Genomic DNA, 17,249 nt, shown 5'->3' on the forward strand with positions numbered 1-17,249 from the left:
GGTGAGATCACCTGCCAAACCCAAACCTATCACCGGCTAAACCCATCTCCACTGAGCCTAACGCCGTAGCGACGTTCTTGAAGGCGATGGTTGGCGATTGTCTCTGCGGTGGTTGGCGATGGTCGGCGATGGTCTCCACAGAGTGTGGGTCTACGGTAGTTTATGGTTTTGGTTTGTGGTTGTGGTCTCAAGTAATGGATCTGTGGGCTGAGTTTGATTTGTAGTGGGGGTGGTTGTGGGTTCCGATGGAGTGGTGGATTCTGTTGGTTATGGGTTAAGATATGGTGGTGCCGTGGTGGATTTGTTGGGTTTTTTTGGATTTGGGTTTTGTTGCTGAGGTGGTGGTTGTGGTTGGCTGAGGTGGTGGTTGTGGAGGATGACGATGATTGGCCGCCGCTGCCGCCTTCTTCTATGACACCTTCTTCTTGCTCGCGTCCGATTGTGAGAAGAGGAAGAACGGGTTTGGAAATTGGGAGAGAGAGAGAGAGACAGATTCTGAGAAGAGAGAGAGAAAATCAAATAAAGAAATGAGAGGAGAGAGAAAAGTCGAATAAAATAATAATTTTTGGTTTATCACATCTGTCCGTACCGTTGCAAATTTGCAACGGTACGGACACAAATGGTATAATTTTACAACATATGCAATATCTGATGGGGGGCTGTTTTTTGTGGTTGGTGTGGGATATGTGCCAAATATTTAGCATTTGGCACATATCCCACATCTACTGTGGGTGCTCTAAAGAGAATAATTGAAGTCATATTTTTATGTACAAAAAAGTCAAGGAAATTAAGTTGGCTTGCATTTATAAAGAAGTGGTGTTAATCATGTGAGACACGTTGGAGGAAGAAAAGAAAGAAAAGCTAATGAAGAAATAAAAGGGGCCATTTGGCCAGTGAGTAAGAGAAGCCTCAGAATGTGAGACTGAGAACAGTACAATCTTGAAGAATTGTGTGAGGGAGAGCAAGCAAAAGAGAAGAAAAAACACAAAGAACAATAGATAATTGTGAGAGATACACAGGTAAGGATAAGAGAGCAATGAGTGAAAAAAAAAAAAAAAAAAAAAATTTCTTTGCTTAAGTTGTATTTCTAAGTATTGTAATTTCTATTTAATATAGTGAAATTATTTAGAGTTTGTTTCGTAATTTTTTCCTTTAAAAAGAAAAAGTATTTTATGTAAATATGTGTGTTCTAGTGTAATTGTGCTTCCATTATATTTCCTGAAATTTATTCACATTTATATAGAAATTTTCTCAATATAAACAATCCTAATTGATGGCCAAAAGAGGAGGAAGGACAAGCCATGATACCAAAGGATAAGTTCATGCACGACAATTACTTCCTTTGCGGCCCAAACGATTCTATACTTCAGGGCACAACATACATACGTCTATTCAAAAAAATATATAAATGTAGGTATGGTGTGCAACAAGGTGTGTGAATTAACAATTACTCTATACTTTAATTCCATGGATAGCGAAGATCTATATACTTTTTTTTTTTTTGGGAGAGAAAAGTATTTCCCATTTTAATGATTGGTGGAAAATAAAGTGAAAAATATGTCATGAGGCAAATAATTTGCAATCCAATTTACAAAGTTAAAAGACAAGTAATTTAAAAAAAAAAAAATGCATATGCTTTTGAAATCAATCAATATATATATAAAAGCAGAGACCATATGCGGGAATGCATGAGGTCTTGGCAAGTGGTACTCTAATTTTGCTTTGTGTTTTTTTTTTTTTTTACCTCTTTCATTAAGTATTTTTACTATTATCCAAAAGTTCATATTAACTTATTTTACTGTTAGCTTATTAATGTCTCATTAATTTACTAAACTTACACCACACCTTTCTCTATTCTTCACGTCTTTTAGTACACCCCCCATTTTAGTATTTTGAAAAAAGCAATAATAATTAAGGACTAATAATAATAACTAACCAGCTAAGGCCTTGAAGAAAGATAAAGAGACACAAAAATATTGTGGATTGTTATATAAAATGCACTGTTTACTATACATTACCAAAAAAAAAAAAAAAAATCTAAGACTGACAAAACATTTGAAAGAGAGAGAAAGAGGAATCTAAGGGGTCACCACCTTTGTTATACAGGCCACCTACTACCATCAAGACACCGAAACCCCTACGGGTTTTTTTTTTTTTTTTTTTTTCCTTTTTCTTTTTAAAATTAAGGGCTTAAATATGATTTAGGTTTACAAATATGAACATTAACATGAGCATGAACATGAAGGTAGATTTCTATTCATTTTCTTGAAGAAAAAATATACTTACAAAAAAAATTCCAAACTTTATTAGGTAAAGAAGAATCGAATTATAGATAGCAAAATCAACAAACCAAAAATTTTAGGAGCCTAAGAGGAGCCATTACTCATTTGAAACAACCTAAAATACTCAAGGACTAAAAAAAAAAAAAAAAAAAAAAAAAAACCATCCACTCCACACATCCATTGCAACTGCTTTAACTCAAGGAAAACAATATATATATATATATATTATTTTTTTTTTTAATATTTAGAAATAATTACAGTATCTATGCTAACCCCACAACTTAAACCTTTTCTCCTTCACTCCCACAATTTGAAAATTTTCTCCCTTAAACCCTAGACACTTTGTGTATGGGGAGGTGCCAATTCAACTACATGGCCTCGACATATATATATATATGTATATATTCTTCATGTCTTTTAGTACACCCACCATTTTAGTATTTTAAAAAAGCAAAAAAATAATAATTAAGGACTAATAATAATAACTAACCAGATAACGCCTTGAAGAAAGATAAAGAGACACAAAAATGTTGTGGATTGTTATATAAAATGCACTGTTTCACTATACCTTACCAAAATAAAAAAATCTAAGACTGACAAAACATTTGAAAGAGAGAGAAAGAGGAATCTAAGGGGTCACCACCTTTGTTATACAGGCCACCTACTACCATCAAGACACCAAAACCCCTACGGGTTTTTTTTTTTTTTTTTTTTCTTTTTCTTTTTAAAATTAAGGGCTTAAATATGATTTAGGTTTACAAATATGAACATTAACATGAGCATGAACTTGAAGGTAGATTTCTATTCATTTTCTTGAAGAAAAAATATACTTACAAAAAAATTCCAAACTTTATTAGGTAAAGAAGAATCGAGTTATAGATAGCAAATCAACAAACCAAAAATTTTAGGAGCCTAAGAGGAGCCATTACTCATTTGAAACAACCCAAAATACTCAAGGACTTAAAAAAAAAAAACCATCCACTCCACACATCCATCGCAATTGCTTTAGCTTAAGGAAAACAATATATATATTATATATATATATTTTATTATCTAGAAATAATTACAGTATCTATGCTAACCCCACAACTTAAACCTTTTCTCCTTGACTCCCACAATTTGAACATTTTCTCCTTAAACCCTAGACACTTTGTGTATGGGGAGGTGCCAATTCAACTACATGGCCATCGACATATATATATATATATATTCTCATTCAATAAATATAGAACTTCCCTTAAAAAAATAATATATTTATCATAATTAAGGAAAATCCTAATGGGTAATTCACTTGAGCATATGTGAAAAAGGCATATACATACCATAAATGGCAAAGGAGAAAGAAAAAGTTGCTAATCCCTTTTAATATGGTTAATTGCTTGGCCTTAATTACTCGCCCAAACAACATACTGCTTATTCATTCCACAACCACAAATGACAATGCAGCATTGGCCATCGGTAATTGCTAATCTGAAAGTATAGATTTCTTTAATAGCTCTACCTTCGTTTCTTTTGGCTAATATGTCTTTACTAAATCAAATATTAAACACAAAAATCATATAAAAATCACCAAATTAGAGTTTAAAATTATAATTAAATTTTTAAAAGAAATGTAGGCACAATTGCACAAAAATTCCATGTAACTAAGTTATACTCAGGAATATTGGACCATTTTTCCTTTGTATAAATAGGGGGGTCCCAATGGGATGAGGGGGCTAACAATTTTCTCTCCAAAACATTTATTGTAGGAACATAAAAGTTTTCCATCGTAGACTTTTCACGCTTAAAGAACATGACTTGCCAACTAATCAGCCTATAGTTTTTAGTACCTACAGCAATTTCACAACATCAAGAATAAATCCCAGTGTATACAATGTCGAATTCCATAGTCTCCTATTACATCAAATGAGTGTTTAGTTTTTCTCGCAAAGTATTGAATAGTAAAGCTTCTGGGTTATAGTCTCAACTATAACTCTCAATCATGTTGGACTTGGATGACACATTTCCACAACATATCATTATGAGATGCAAAAAAAATTTGGAGTGTACACAACGTTTAGTATGGATGGGAAGAAATTTCATACTATTCCAATTGGTTAGGTCAATAAGGGACCTATTCCAATTTAATGATCTTGGAATTTTGTATACAAGTAATAACCAAAGAAACTTCCACCTAAAAGTCAGACTTTTGGCAAGAGAGAAAATTGATGTCTAGACAAATCAAGCCAACCAAAATGGACCATATTCTTAATTTCTTATCTTGATTTGTTCCACGAACAAGATTTACAGTCAATGCTTGGCGTATAAAAGTTGAACATCTTATCTAAAGTTCATTCTTTGAAAGCTTGAGAAAAAATTCATTTAAACCAACACAATANTATAGATAGCAAAATCAACAAACCAAAAATTTTAGGAGCCTAAGAGGAGCCATTACTCATTTGAAACAACCCAAAATACTCAAGGACTAAAAAAAAAAAAAAAAAAACCATCCACTCCACACATCCATCGCAACTGCTTTAGCTAAGGAAAACAATATATATATATATATATATATTTTATTATTAGAAATAATTACATATCTATGCTAACCCCAAACTTAAACCTTTTCTCTTGACTCCCACAATTTGAACATTTTCTCCCTTAAACCCTAGACACTTTGTGTATGGGAGGTGCCAATTCAACTACATGGCCTCGACATATATATATATATATATATCTCATTCAATAAATATAGAACTTCCCTTAAAAAAAAATAATATATTTATCATAATTAAGGAAAATCCTAATGGGTAATTCACTTGAGCATATGTGAAAAAGGCATATACATACCATAAATGGCAAAGGAGAAAGAAAAAGTTGCTAATCCCTTTTAATATGGTTAATTGCTTGGCCTTAATTACTCGCCCAAACAACATACTGCTTATTCATTCCACAACCACAAATGACAATGCAGCATTGGCCATCGGTAATTGCTAATCTGAAAGTATAGATTTCTTTAATAGCTCTACCTTCGTTTCTTTTGGCTAATATGTCTTTACTAAATCAAATATTAAACCACAAAAATCATATAAAAATCACCAAATTAGAGTTTAAAATTATAATTAAATTTTTAAAAGAAATGTAGGCACAATTGCACAAAAATTCCATGTAACTAAGTTATACTCAGGAATATTGGACCATTTTTCCTTTGTATAAATAGGGGGGTCCCAATGGGATGAGGGGGCTAACAATTTTCTCTCCAAAACATTTATTGTAGGAACATAAAAGTTTTCCATCGTAGACTTTTCACGCTTAAAGAACATGACTTGCCAACTAATCAGCCTATAGTTTTTAGTACCTACAGCAATTTCACAACATCAAGAATAAATCCCAGTGTATACAATGTCGAATTCCATAGTCTCCTATTACATCAAATGAGTGTTTAGTTTTTCTCGCAAAGTATTGAATAGTAAAGCTTCTGGGTTATAGTCTCAACTATAACTCTCAATCATGTTGGACTTGGATGACACATTTCCACAACATATCATTATGAGATGCAAAAAAAAATTTGGAGTGTACACAACGTTTAGTATGGATGGGAAGAAATTTCATACTATTCCAATTGGTTAGGTCAATAAGGGACCTATTCCAATTTAATGATCTTGGAATTTTGTATACAAGTAATAACCAAAGAAACTTCCACCTAAAAGTCAGACTTTTGGCAAGAGAGAAAATTGATGTCTAGACAAATCAAGCCAACCAAAATGGACCATATTCTTAATTTCTTATCTTGATTTGTTCCACGAACAAGATTTACAGTCAATGCTTGGCGTATAAAAGTTGAACATCTTATCTAAAGTTCATTCTTTGAAAGCTTGAGAAAAAATTCATTTAAACCAACACAATATATAAATTATAAAGGAATCAAAGAAAAATTGTCAAAAATAATGAAAATTTAATCTGTGCTTAAATTCTTATATGGATGAACACAATAGCAATATCCTTTTTTTTTTTTTAAAGATAAAAAAATATATGCTTATTTTGTATGTTTGATAAAGTCTTATCACAAAGTTTTTTTAGACTCATGCTGATTAGTGATTAGGAGTTGTTAGGTTCTAAGGTCTTAGGATTTTATGTATTTAGAACTCTAATTTGTAATGTTGGCAAACCATGATCAAAACATTGTATGGTGTCTTCTTTAGACTTGCTCAAAGTTGGTTTAATATTGTAAAGTTGGAATCGAGTGGCTGCAGAAGTATTTGGGACTCTCGGCCTGGCTCGATCGATCGAAGAATAGACTCGATCGATCGAAAATCGCACAGGTTGAATTTTCTGCAGAATTTCCAACTCAGCCCTACTTCATTAAACGTTTAGGGTTTTATGTTTTTACCCTAGGTATATAAATAAAACCCTAGCCACGTTTTTGAAGTTGTCCATATTGTATTGTTGCTCATACATTGCGGTTTTGTGTGAATCTCGTATGAGATCTTGAGGAGCTTTCCTTTACACAAAACTTAGGTTTTCATGGTGGAGATTATTTCAACATCTTGAAGATCATTATTGTTGCAACCATTGGAACTTAAAAGAAAAGCAAGCGGGGAGCTTCTAGCTGATTGAAGAATTCAAGAAAGAAGTAGTCTGTGGATTCGGAGCCTGCGCGTGGTCGTGTCAGGAAGTTCTACTGGTGGGTAGCATTAGGAAGTCGAGCGGGGAGCTTGTAGTCCTTTTGTACGAACTTCAATTCTTCATAGTGAATTCAGGTTAGCCTTGAGGATCGGTGGGTCAAATCCTCCCCAGGTTTTTACCGTGTGGTTTCCTGGGTGATCATATCTTGTGTTATTTATTTTCCGCTGCATTATTATTCTTGATATGATTGTTTGATTGTTTTAACCTAGAATTGCTTAATTTGACTAAGTAACAACTTGGCTAATTAATCTAGGCTACGCAATCTGTGTGTTTTAAGGGGTCTAAAACCGTTCAGGAGTTATAAAGGAATAATCATCAAATATATATAATATATATAAAGCAGATATCTCATGTATGAGTGCATGAAGTCTTGCCAAGTAACGCTCTAATTTTGCATTTAACATTTTTTTTTTTACCTCTTTCGTTAACTTTTTTTTTTTTTCTCTTATCCAAAAGTTCATATTAACTTATTTTACTGTTTGCTTATTAATGTCTCATTAATTTACTAAACTTACACGACACTTTTCTCTATTCTTCATGTCTTTTAGCACACCCACCATTTTAGTATTAAAAAAAAAGAAAAAAAATAATAATTAAGGATTAATAGTAATAACTGACCAGATAAGGCCCTGAAGAAAACAAAATTGTTGTGGATTTTTATATAAAACGCGGATGCAGTTGAGCTAGCTTTGATTTTCTCACACACAGAGAAGTATCCAGATGAACCTCCGCTTTTAAATGTAAAGAGGTTGGTATATTCTTCATGAGGATATCGCTGCACTGACAAGCAGTCTACCATTCTCTACTTTTATAAGCTTTAGCAGTTATTCTATAATAACTATAACTCAATTTTTACCTTTGTTTTTTGTTTTGTTAATTTCTCTTTTCAACTTCGACCTTAATTTTGATTGGCTTAGCTTTGCTTTCAACTCATTGAACCCACCTCTACTGCATACAAGCATACAACACAAAAAATCAACATTCTTAGAACTACCTTCATTTGGTGAATGCACAATTAAAGTGGCATCATATGGATTCTCCAAAAAAAAAAAAAAAAGTGGCATCATATGGTTGCATCTTTACTCTGTTATATGCTTGTACTTACTGCCATGTTTGTGTTCTGTAAATAAGTTGTAAATCATCCTTCATATTGACTTTGGTATCTATAATCTGTAACATATAAATTTTCACAATACTTATGCTACTATGTTGCTAAGGGTCACCTCCTTTGTTATACAGGCTACCCAATACTATCAAGACACTGAAACCCCTACGGGGGTTTTTTTTTTTTCCTTTTCTTTTTTAAAATTAGGGGTGGGTAATTTGGTTAGATAGTGTTTGTTTTGGGTATATAAGTAGAGAGAGTATTTGGTGCACAATATAAATCCATATTCTACCATGGTTCAATTTTAAATCATCTATAAGACACATGCATACACATTTGTCCAAACCATGTCATAATGTCGCACTATCAATAAGGGGAAGACGATCAGAGAGTTGGACAAACTTTCATTTCATGGTATGAAATATGTGAACACAACACAAATTTGTTAATTTTCATGGTCCCGTTACTCTTTTGCATTTATTTTTGGTTTCATGATTTAAAAATAAATAAATAAATAAAAAATCGTACCTTAAGAAGGGTACAAATATGCAATGAAGCTATTAAACTAATTTTTAATACCTTAAAATGTATATGTTTCTTTACTCTAATTTAGTTTACTTTTTTTTTATAATATATATACACAATATTATCTAAAACCATCTTACATAAAATATTACAAAATTATCCGTGCATTGCATGGACAACTTACTAGTATATATATAAAAGCAGAGACCTCATGTGGGAGAGCATGAGTTTCTGCCAAGTGGCACATTCGTTGAGCTTCTCTCATTTAGGCTTTCATCTTATCAAAATTTACATTTATGTAAAACTTTTAATTCATTGAATGTGTCAATAAAGTGAATACACGTTAATTATCTATAAGTATGCACTAATTATATATATATATATAAAAGAGAATTTTATATGGTTTTTTAAATATATATATATATATATAAGAAAGAAAAAACATCACATGAGAGACCAGGAGATTTTGTCATGTGGCACATTGTAAGAGTAATTTCTCATTTCGCTCTACACCTCAACTTCTTTACATATTTGGATTATAATAAAATTCTATTAATAGGATATCACTATTTTCACTAAGTGTTTAACTTACTATTATCATACTTCAATAACATAAACATGACATTATAAATTTTAGATTATATTTCCATAAGCCACCTAAACATTGACATTTTTCTGAAATAAATAAATAAACATTTACATGAAATTACAAATTTTTTATGCTAAATCCAAGCCAATGTAGAAACAAAAATTATGATTAAAAATTTCAGCAAAAAAAATAAATGATTAAACAAACAATCAACTTATTACACCACTTTTTTTTTTTTTTTGAGAAGATATTACACCACATAATAACTAATTTCTAATTTATGTAACTTCTTCTCTATAGTTTAAATTCTACATCCCCTTAATTTTGTATTACATCATTAATTTTACAAAAATCTCTTTATGTTATTGCAACATTACTTTATATTATTACTTTAAAATATTTTGGATATTCTATACAAGTTTTTCACATAAAATTATCCGCGCGTCGCGCGGCACCATGGCTAGTTAATATATAAAAGCAGTTAATTAAGATCGGTGACAGTGACAACTAAAACATTATTGCGATAATTTGATTTTAGGAGAATTGAACTTCAGGCATTGGGCTACTGACTCATGATTTTATTGAGTGAGTGTCTGCTTTGCGAAGCTTCAAGGAGAGACCAAATCAATCGGTTGATGAAGGCCAAAAATATTGGATTGCTATTGGGACTAAAGCTTACTGAGACATTGCAAAACAGATCTCTCATCATGGAGGGTTCTCGTAAAAGCACTCACAAGCAGCATGTTGTACCACTCGTTTCCTAGCTTGGAAACAGTCGAACCTAGGAGCTAAGACTTTTGCTCAATGTCATCTGTTTAGATTTAATACAAATAAGAGAACTAATAAACAAGAACACTCAAAAATAAATGTTGTTCACTAATATTAACATCATCACAAAAGAACATAAAAACACAATTTCCTCCATAATAACATGGTAATCACTATGTAAAATTTTTAAAATTTATGGACAAATATGCTTTCGTAGTACTCCACTTAACAAATCAAAAAAACAAAATAACTGTTACAACTCTATCACATTCAAAGCATGGAAATAACGAGACATAGTACTATGACTAAGTTTCATTTTCCTCTGTTTTCACAGCAACCAAACACGTAATGCTATTCATAATTCAATATAATGGATAGATCAGCCTAACAAAAATTACAAGATTCTCATAACCTAATTCAATTAAAAATTTTCAACAGCAACATTCTTAATCCACAATTCAAAATTCTCCAAAGTCTAAAATCTATAAAATTGCAATATTCTTGCACCCTAACATAATAATGTTAATCATAATAATTAATAAAGTTAATAACAAATCACTAAATCATCCTTGACTACATCAAAATTTTGAATAATGAATTAGGGTCCAGGACCAACAAACTCAAGATGAAGGTCTTCAAAGATTCAAACGCGTAGAAATTACATCTCTGTATGTGTGCCAATTCAATCTAATTCCGGTGTGGATGCAAATATATTTAAATTCTAAGAATTAGTTAGTACAAGAATAGAAGTAGGGTATGTTTATACAAGTGCTATTGTTCCTAACCTGCCACATTTGTACGAAGATGAAACACTAGTTGAATATCATGATCGGGTTAATCTCTTCACTAGTTAGAAGCACTTGTTGAAGATAGATCAGATGTGACAAATCCCGTTCCAGTTCCAGTGCCAATTGTTGAAGATTGATCAAATATGATTAATCTACCAACAGAAAATGGAGGTGTTGATGGCTTAGAAAGATTTATCGATTTGCTTGCAATCTTGGACACATAACAACGCAATATGGATCAATCTCAGAGCCTCACTTATTGGACAAATATCAACTATGGTCTGATCTATCAATTCCACTCCTTTGCCTTCATTCCATAGTTGCCATACCTATCACGGTTTTTATTTTTTATTTTATTTTTTTTCTCTCCCTCTCTCTCTCTCTTTTAGTGCATAATCATTAACGAATACTTAATTTAAGTTCAAGATACAAATAAGAGAGACATACATATGACAAAAAGCTTTGTGTACGGTCTGGATGATTGAAGCCATTGTTCTTTTTTCCACTTACAATTTCCAGCATTAGAATTCCAAAACTATAAACATCGGACTTCATTGAAAATAACCCCTCCATTGCATATTCTGGAGCCATATATCCACCATTGGAAAAAAAAAAAAAAAAAAATACATATCATAATACAGTACAATTTCTTTTACAATAAAAGAGAATGGACGCAGAGTTATCCTTAATAGAAAAAGTTACATTGACATAACCATAACTAATGGAAAGTGAGCTTTCGTACTTGCAATTCCTTGTTCTTGGAGTTCCGGTTTTATTTTTAAATAACCATTGATTTTGCAAAATTTTCAGCTTGATTTTATTGCTAATTTTTAATGTGTGCTACATTATTTGAAAAACAACTAGGCGCAATTAGATTACACCAGAACTCTCCCTAAACATGCATGCAAGGGGACCAAACTTAAGTTTTATCATGTCTTGACATTTTTTTTGCTTTGGAAAGCAGTATCAATGATTTAAGAAATGGAAATGTGGATGCAGTACTGAAGGGATTACTTACTATGTACCCACGATTCTGATAGTGTTGGCTTCCATTTGATTACTCCCAAAAATCCTGGCAGTGCCAAAATCTGATATCTTAGGATTCATCTCATCATCCAACAATACATTACTTGCTTTCATATCCCTATGGATGATTTTGAGCCAAGAGTCCTCATGTAGATATTGAAGGCCCTTGGCAATCCCATTGACAATGTTTTTTGCGTTTAGCCCAATCTAGATCCTTACATTTGTTTGGATCTACATTATAATATTAAGGATGTTGGTTATCTATATAGGAAAGTTTTTCCATGAATTAATGGTGCTAAATGTTAGTGTGTGAATGTGAGTCTGTGTTTGTGTGAGAGATAGAAAGAGTATACCAAACAAGAAGGCATCAAGACTAGTGTTTGCCATGAATTCATAGACTAGAAGCTTTTCATCTTCTTCTAAGCAACATCCCAAGAGCCTCACTAGATTCTTGTGCTGAAGTTTTGCAATTAAAATCACTTCGTTCTTAAACTCCTCAAGATCTTGTTTAGATTTCATTGAAAGCCTTTTAACTGCTATTTCCTTTCCATTAATCAACTTGCCCTAGAAGCAATTTAAACTTAATCAGTGAAAACTTATCACAGTATTGATAGACATAGGTTGCTACATGTTGTTCATTTAAAGTTCAATTCTCCTAAACTCAAATGATCATAATACTCATTTAGTTGTCACTGATCCTGTAATTGCTATATAAATGCAAATGATCAAATAATTTCCAAAAAATGCATAAAATAAAATAATTGATTTGTCTTTTAACCTTGTAAACTGGGCCAAAACCACCTTCTCCAAGCTTATTCACATCAGAGAAATTGTTAGTGGCAGTCAATATGGTAGTTAAATCAAAGTAATGCATTTCTCCACTGTCGTCATCATCCCTTGCATGCATACTATTGTCCATTAAGTGCATTGAAAGTGACCTTGCCAAATTATTTCGTAATGGAATTTTTTGGCCTGTTTCCCTATCTCTATAACAAATTAGATTTAAAAAAAAAAAAATTAATTACTGTCTGGAAACAAAAATTTAATAGAACTTATTAGAAAGAATCACTATTAATAGATTGGCTAAACTAAATTTACCTCGTTCTTGTTTCCTCCTGCCAGAGGATGAATAATACCAGAAACCTAAGAGAGCTGCAACTACTGCAATCTGCAATTGATGCAATTGATGATATAGTAATGATTATGATCTTTGTTGTCTTCTTTCCTCCACCTCCTGTTGCTCATCATATAATATAACCTAAAAATGCTTAAATTAACTTACGACCACAAATCATTGATATATCAAGAAATGCAAACACATAAGCTGCCCAAACTGTCACAGATAAGCCAAATCAAATCTATTAGCAACCATTATAATCATTGTTATCATTTGGCTAAGACAATCGATTAACCGTTTAACAAAGTCTCTTAGTAGCAAATTGGGAATGGCACTTGATTCTCCAGATGAATGGAAATATGCAAGTATTGAAGTAAACATTCGTGTTTGTAGTTTCAGTAGATGTTTTACTTATCTTCTTTATCCCAATTACTCTGTAAAAGTTCTATTATCCTTAGTCCTCTTTTTAGAAAAAATTTTCCCCTTTAATCAGGTTCTTCTGAAACACAGTAATTTTTAAACTTACTACAGCCTTTATCATTGGCATTTTTTTTTAAATGATCATCTAACACTAGTACGATACACCCTTTTGGCACACAGGACTGCTACACTTGTCTGAATTGGACAATATATAGTTATCTCAACCAATATGGCAAGATATAAAAAATTTCATTCAAATGGTAATAAAATTGATTCATTTATTAAATTAGAACTTTAAAAAAAAATCTGAGTAATATTTAAGAAAAATAACAGAGTACCCCAGCCAAAAAAAAAAAAAACATCTCATTTTCTAGTATTCCATATAACATATTAAAATTATATTAACTCAAAGCACAACATAAAACAAATAAATGAAAAAGAAGAGCGAAACTTAAAAAATTAAATTAAAAATGAATTTTTAGTAAGTGGCATTGCTACAGTGCCCTTCTAATGGAAGAATACGGTAGCACATGCCAATTTTTTTTTGACATTTTAGACATTCAATACAGGCGAATTTTTATTTTATTTTATTATTTTTTTTAATGTTTAATACGTTAAATGCTAAAAATTTATCAGTTAGGCATTTAGAGCATCTCCAGCGGTTTGGGTATCCGGCTCTAGTAGCTAAAATTTGGAGAATGAGTTGCACTGTGGATGCTCCAACAGATTAGGCAAACATGGATTTTTTTTTTGGCTCATGACCAGTAGCCCATCAAGTCTGATGGGCTACTGTTCATTCTTCAAATACATTTTTTCTATTATAATAATGATGTGTTGTATAAAAAAATGTTAAAAGATGTGTAGTTGTTAAAAAAAGAATAAATAATGAATGAAAAAATAATATTTAAATGAGATAGAGAATGAAATAGAGAATCTATTAGAATGTGTATTTGAAAAAGTTGGTAGATAAAGGTAAAAGTCATTGTTCATTCTTCAAACAGTATAAAAATTTGATGAATCTGCTGCAGATGCTCTTAGCATATCGCTTTACATGGCTTTAATGGTATACCAAATAATTCTTAATAAACCAAACTTTCTTTTTTTTGATAAACCAAACTTTCCACAAAAGTCAAAACTTTCCAAATTTTCATTCACAAATCAAGCCAAGCCAAGCCTTCACTTTGAAGTTTCAACCTCCCAGCTGAAACACTCTTCCACTCCATTCTTCAAAACAACCCAATTTTCACCCACAGGGCCCAACAAGCTCACCTCCTCTTCTTCGTTTTTGTCACTAAATTTTCCAGTGCAAAATGGAGGAAGAGAGAGTTAGGGACGAACCGGTACTTATCCACAACCTTTATATATGCAAGACCAAAATAAATGAATTTATCAATCTTAACCCCATAAAGTACTCTCTCATCTAACATAATAATTATAGATCCACCATTTATATGAGAAAACAGAGTATTACGTCTGTTCTCTAAATACTTTCTAACTTTCCCATGATCTTGGGATTATTTTTACTTGCCAAATCAAGTGATAGTCCCGAGTCCAATACGCCCAAAAAAAAAAAAAAAGTTTTCCAATATTTTCAGTCCTAAATCCAAATTGACCAATGTAAATGAACTACTTAATAAGCCCAAACTAGCAAAGAAGTGCAGATCGGATTTCAATGAAAATACCAAATCAACATGTCTTACCATTATCCCGGGGGGCGGGGGGCGCTGTGCTTGCGGCACCAATTGGGGCGGCGGAGTTGCTGGCGGTGCTGGTGGCGGCTCAGTGAAAGAGTAGTTCTACCTCAGAGAGCAACTCGGGCCAGAGATACGCCACCCAATTTTGGATTCGCAACAGATTTGTGCTTCAACCATCAAGTCGTTTAAGCACTTTCCGCACGAACCAACATCAAGATCTCTAGTACACTGCACCAACCCATAGCTCGGCAAGGACTCATCACCAATCTTCACTATCTGCTCATCAGTCTCGAACAGCCTGTCTTTTTCATTGACACGCCCTATCAGTTGGTCCAACAAACCACGAGCATAAAAATTAGGTTGCCCAGGTGAAGTAGTATTCTCCACATTATTCATGATCAACCATGGCCGAGTATCTGGCTTGCCGAAGAAATTAACATCGGCGTACCTTAACGTGCACTCATCGTACCATATGATGGCTTCTGTACTAGATGGACACCGATTTATGATTTCTTGTGTGGCAGAGCTGACACAGCTTTTGCAGGATTCATTAGAAACATCACCTCGGCATAGGTAGAGGCTGTAGATGCCAATATTAGAGCTATCGTTATAGAAGCTGTTGTTTTGGGAAGCTTTAGATGATAAAGATTCAAAGAGTGCTGTGAGGCTGGAATTGTAACTTAGCGTTGGCAGTTCCAGTTGATCCATAACAATCGTTTAGTCTGAGAGTGGGCTGTGAATTAATGGAGCTGGTAAGGGTTAAGAATGCAAATAATAGTAGCAGAAATACTCTGTAGTTGTGGAGGGAAAACATTTTGCCTCTTAGGCTTCAACAGACAATCTTCCATGACCAGATTCTTATGTTATATATGACTTGGGACTAATGTTTAATGTGAACAAAAACACATACCTTTTAAAATAAATAATTAGAAATTAATTTATAAATTAAATTGAATTGATTTGTTTGACTTGCTTAGCTATATGGTAGATGAAATGTCATTGTGGTTGCTGTTTTTTAATCGGTGAATTGGAAAATGGAAAAGATAATCATTGAATGCAATGCTCATTTGCAAAATAATTGCGTAGAGTAGAAAAGATAAATTATTATTTTAAAATAGACAAAAACTTCTAGACGCTAATGTTCTTAGGCATCAACTGAAATTTGACCGTGAACATATGTGCATCAGTGCACGTCTATGGCTGATGTTTAAAATATGAATAAAACATCTACTTTTATAATAAAAAAATTATTAAAAAAAATGGTAAATTACAACAACCTATCCTGAGATTTGGGGTAATACCAAACACATCCAAAGGTTTTAAAAAATGACCAATTTGGTCCTTAAACACTAACCCGTTTTCGCACTGTGTATTAAACTATTTTATTTCATTTTTTAAAATACCATTTGCTTCTCTCTCTCTCTCTCTCTCTCTCTCTCTCTCTCTCTCTTCACACCAGAAAAATATCTCTCTCTCCCTCAAGCTTAAGATCAAAGCTATAAGGTTTCAGACTTAGCAAGGACAACGAACTCCACCACCACGGTTTTAGTATTGATTTACCTACAAGAGCCACGCCATATGTCACTGTTGAAAGCTAGGTGGCTAGGTTTGGATTTAGGAGGATGATGGTTGGGTGGGTCACAATCTAAGACAATGGTGGACAACTGTTGCTTGATCATGATAAGTGGTGGGCGGCAATTGGAAGGTCACAATCAGGTGGAACTTGCCATCGTAGGTGTGAATTGATGTTTGGGCTTGAGGTGTGAATCATGTGATGTTGGATGTTTGGAACTGTTTGGGTTTGGGGAGGATGAGTGGGCAGTGATAGGTGGTGCTGTTGTAAATGGCAGTTGCTAGATCACCCAATGCTTGCCATTAGGGGTCTGGGTTGTAGACGACTAAATTTCTATTTCGAAATAAATCAAACAAGTAAAATAGTTGCACAAATGCGAATTTGTATTGAATATATGTGGTACAATTCTCTACAATTACAAAAGAGTGATCCTCTGATTCGATCTCCTTGCAAGACTTATTGATTTGGATTTGTTGTAATGTGATTGTGACTTGAACACAAAATATCCTTCAATTTGGTTGAGGGATGGATTGAAGATTGCTGAAACGGAATTACAATGAATCTCCGGCTATGAGCTTGTTAGAAATCTTTTGTTCCTCGCGTTCTTTGTGTTCTTCGTGTGTTCTTCGTCTTCGAAGGTTTATGGTGGAAGTTCTTCAGGGCTTTAGGAGCTTGGATCTGTAGAACTTCACTGATT

At 32.9% G+C, this 17,249-nt stretch overlaps 2 protein-coding genes across 2 annotated transcripts; both read right to left on the reverse strand.

Moving 5' to 3' along the window:
* Window positions 1–10,592: 10,592 nt before the first annotated feature.
* LOC112029764 (G-type lectin S-receptor-like serine/threonine-protein kinase At4g11900) lies at window positions 10,593–15,821 on the reverse strand. Its single transcript, XM_065762132.1, is given in 6 exon segments — window positions 10,593–11,934; window positions 11,936–11,979; window positions 12,102–12,312; window positions 12,527–12,734; window positions 12,847–13,006; window positions 14,986–15,821. Coding segments are annotated over 4 exon segments (600 nt in total). The 5' UTR covers window positions 12,677–12,734; window positions 12,847–13,006; window positions 14,986–15,821; the 3' UTR covers window positions 10,593–11,739.
* LOC111993968 (cysteine-rich repeat secretory protein 38-like) lies at window positions 15,082–15,687 on the reverse strand. Its single transcript, XM_065762121.1, has one exon. The coding sequence runs from the start codon at window positions 15,685–15,687 to the stop codon at window positions 15,082–15,084; it is 606 nt and encodes a 201-aa protein (XP_065618193.1).
* Window positions 15,822–17,249: the final 1,428 nt, after the last annotated feature.

The sequence above is a fragment of the Quercus suber genome, unplaced genomic scaffold (assembly GCF_002906115.3).
Source record: "Quercus suber isolate HL8 unplaced genomic scaffold, Cork oak 2.0 scaffold_443, whole genome shotgun sequence".
NCBI classification, from domain to species: domain Eukaryota; kingdom Viridiplantae; phylum Streptophyta; class Magnoliopsida; order Fagales; family Fagaceae; genus Quercus; species Quercus suber.

Coding starts and splice junctions, on each gene's coding strand:
- LOC111993968 (XM_065762121.1), bottom strand. CDS start 15,687: ATGGATCAACTGGAACTGCCAACGCTAAGTTACAATTCCAGCCTCACA.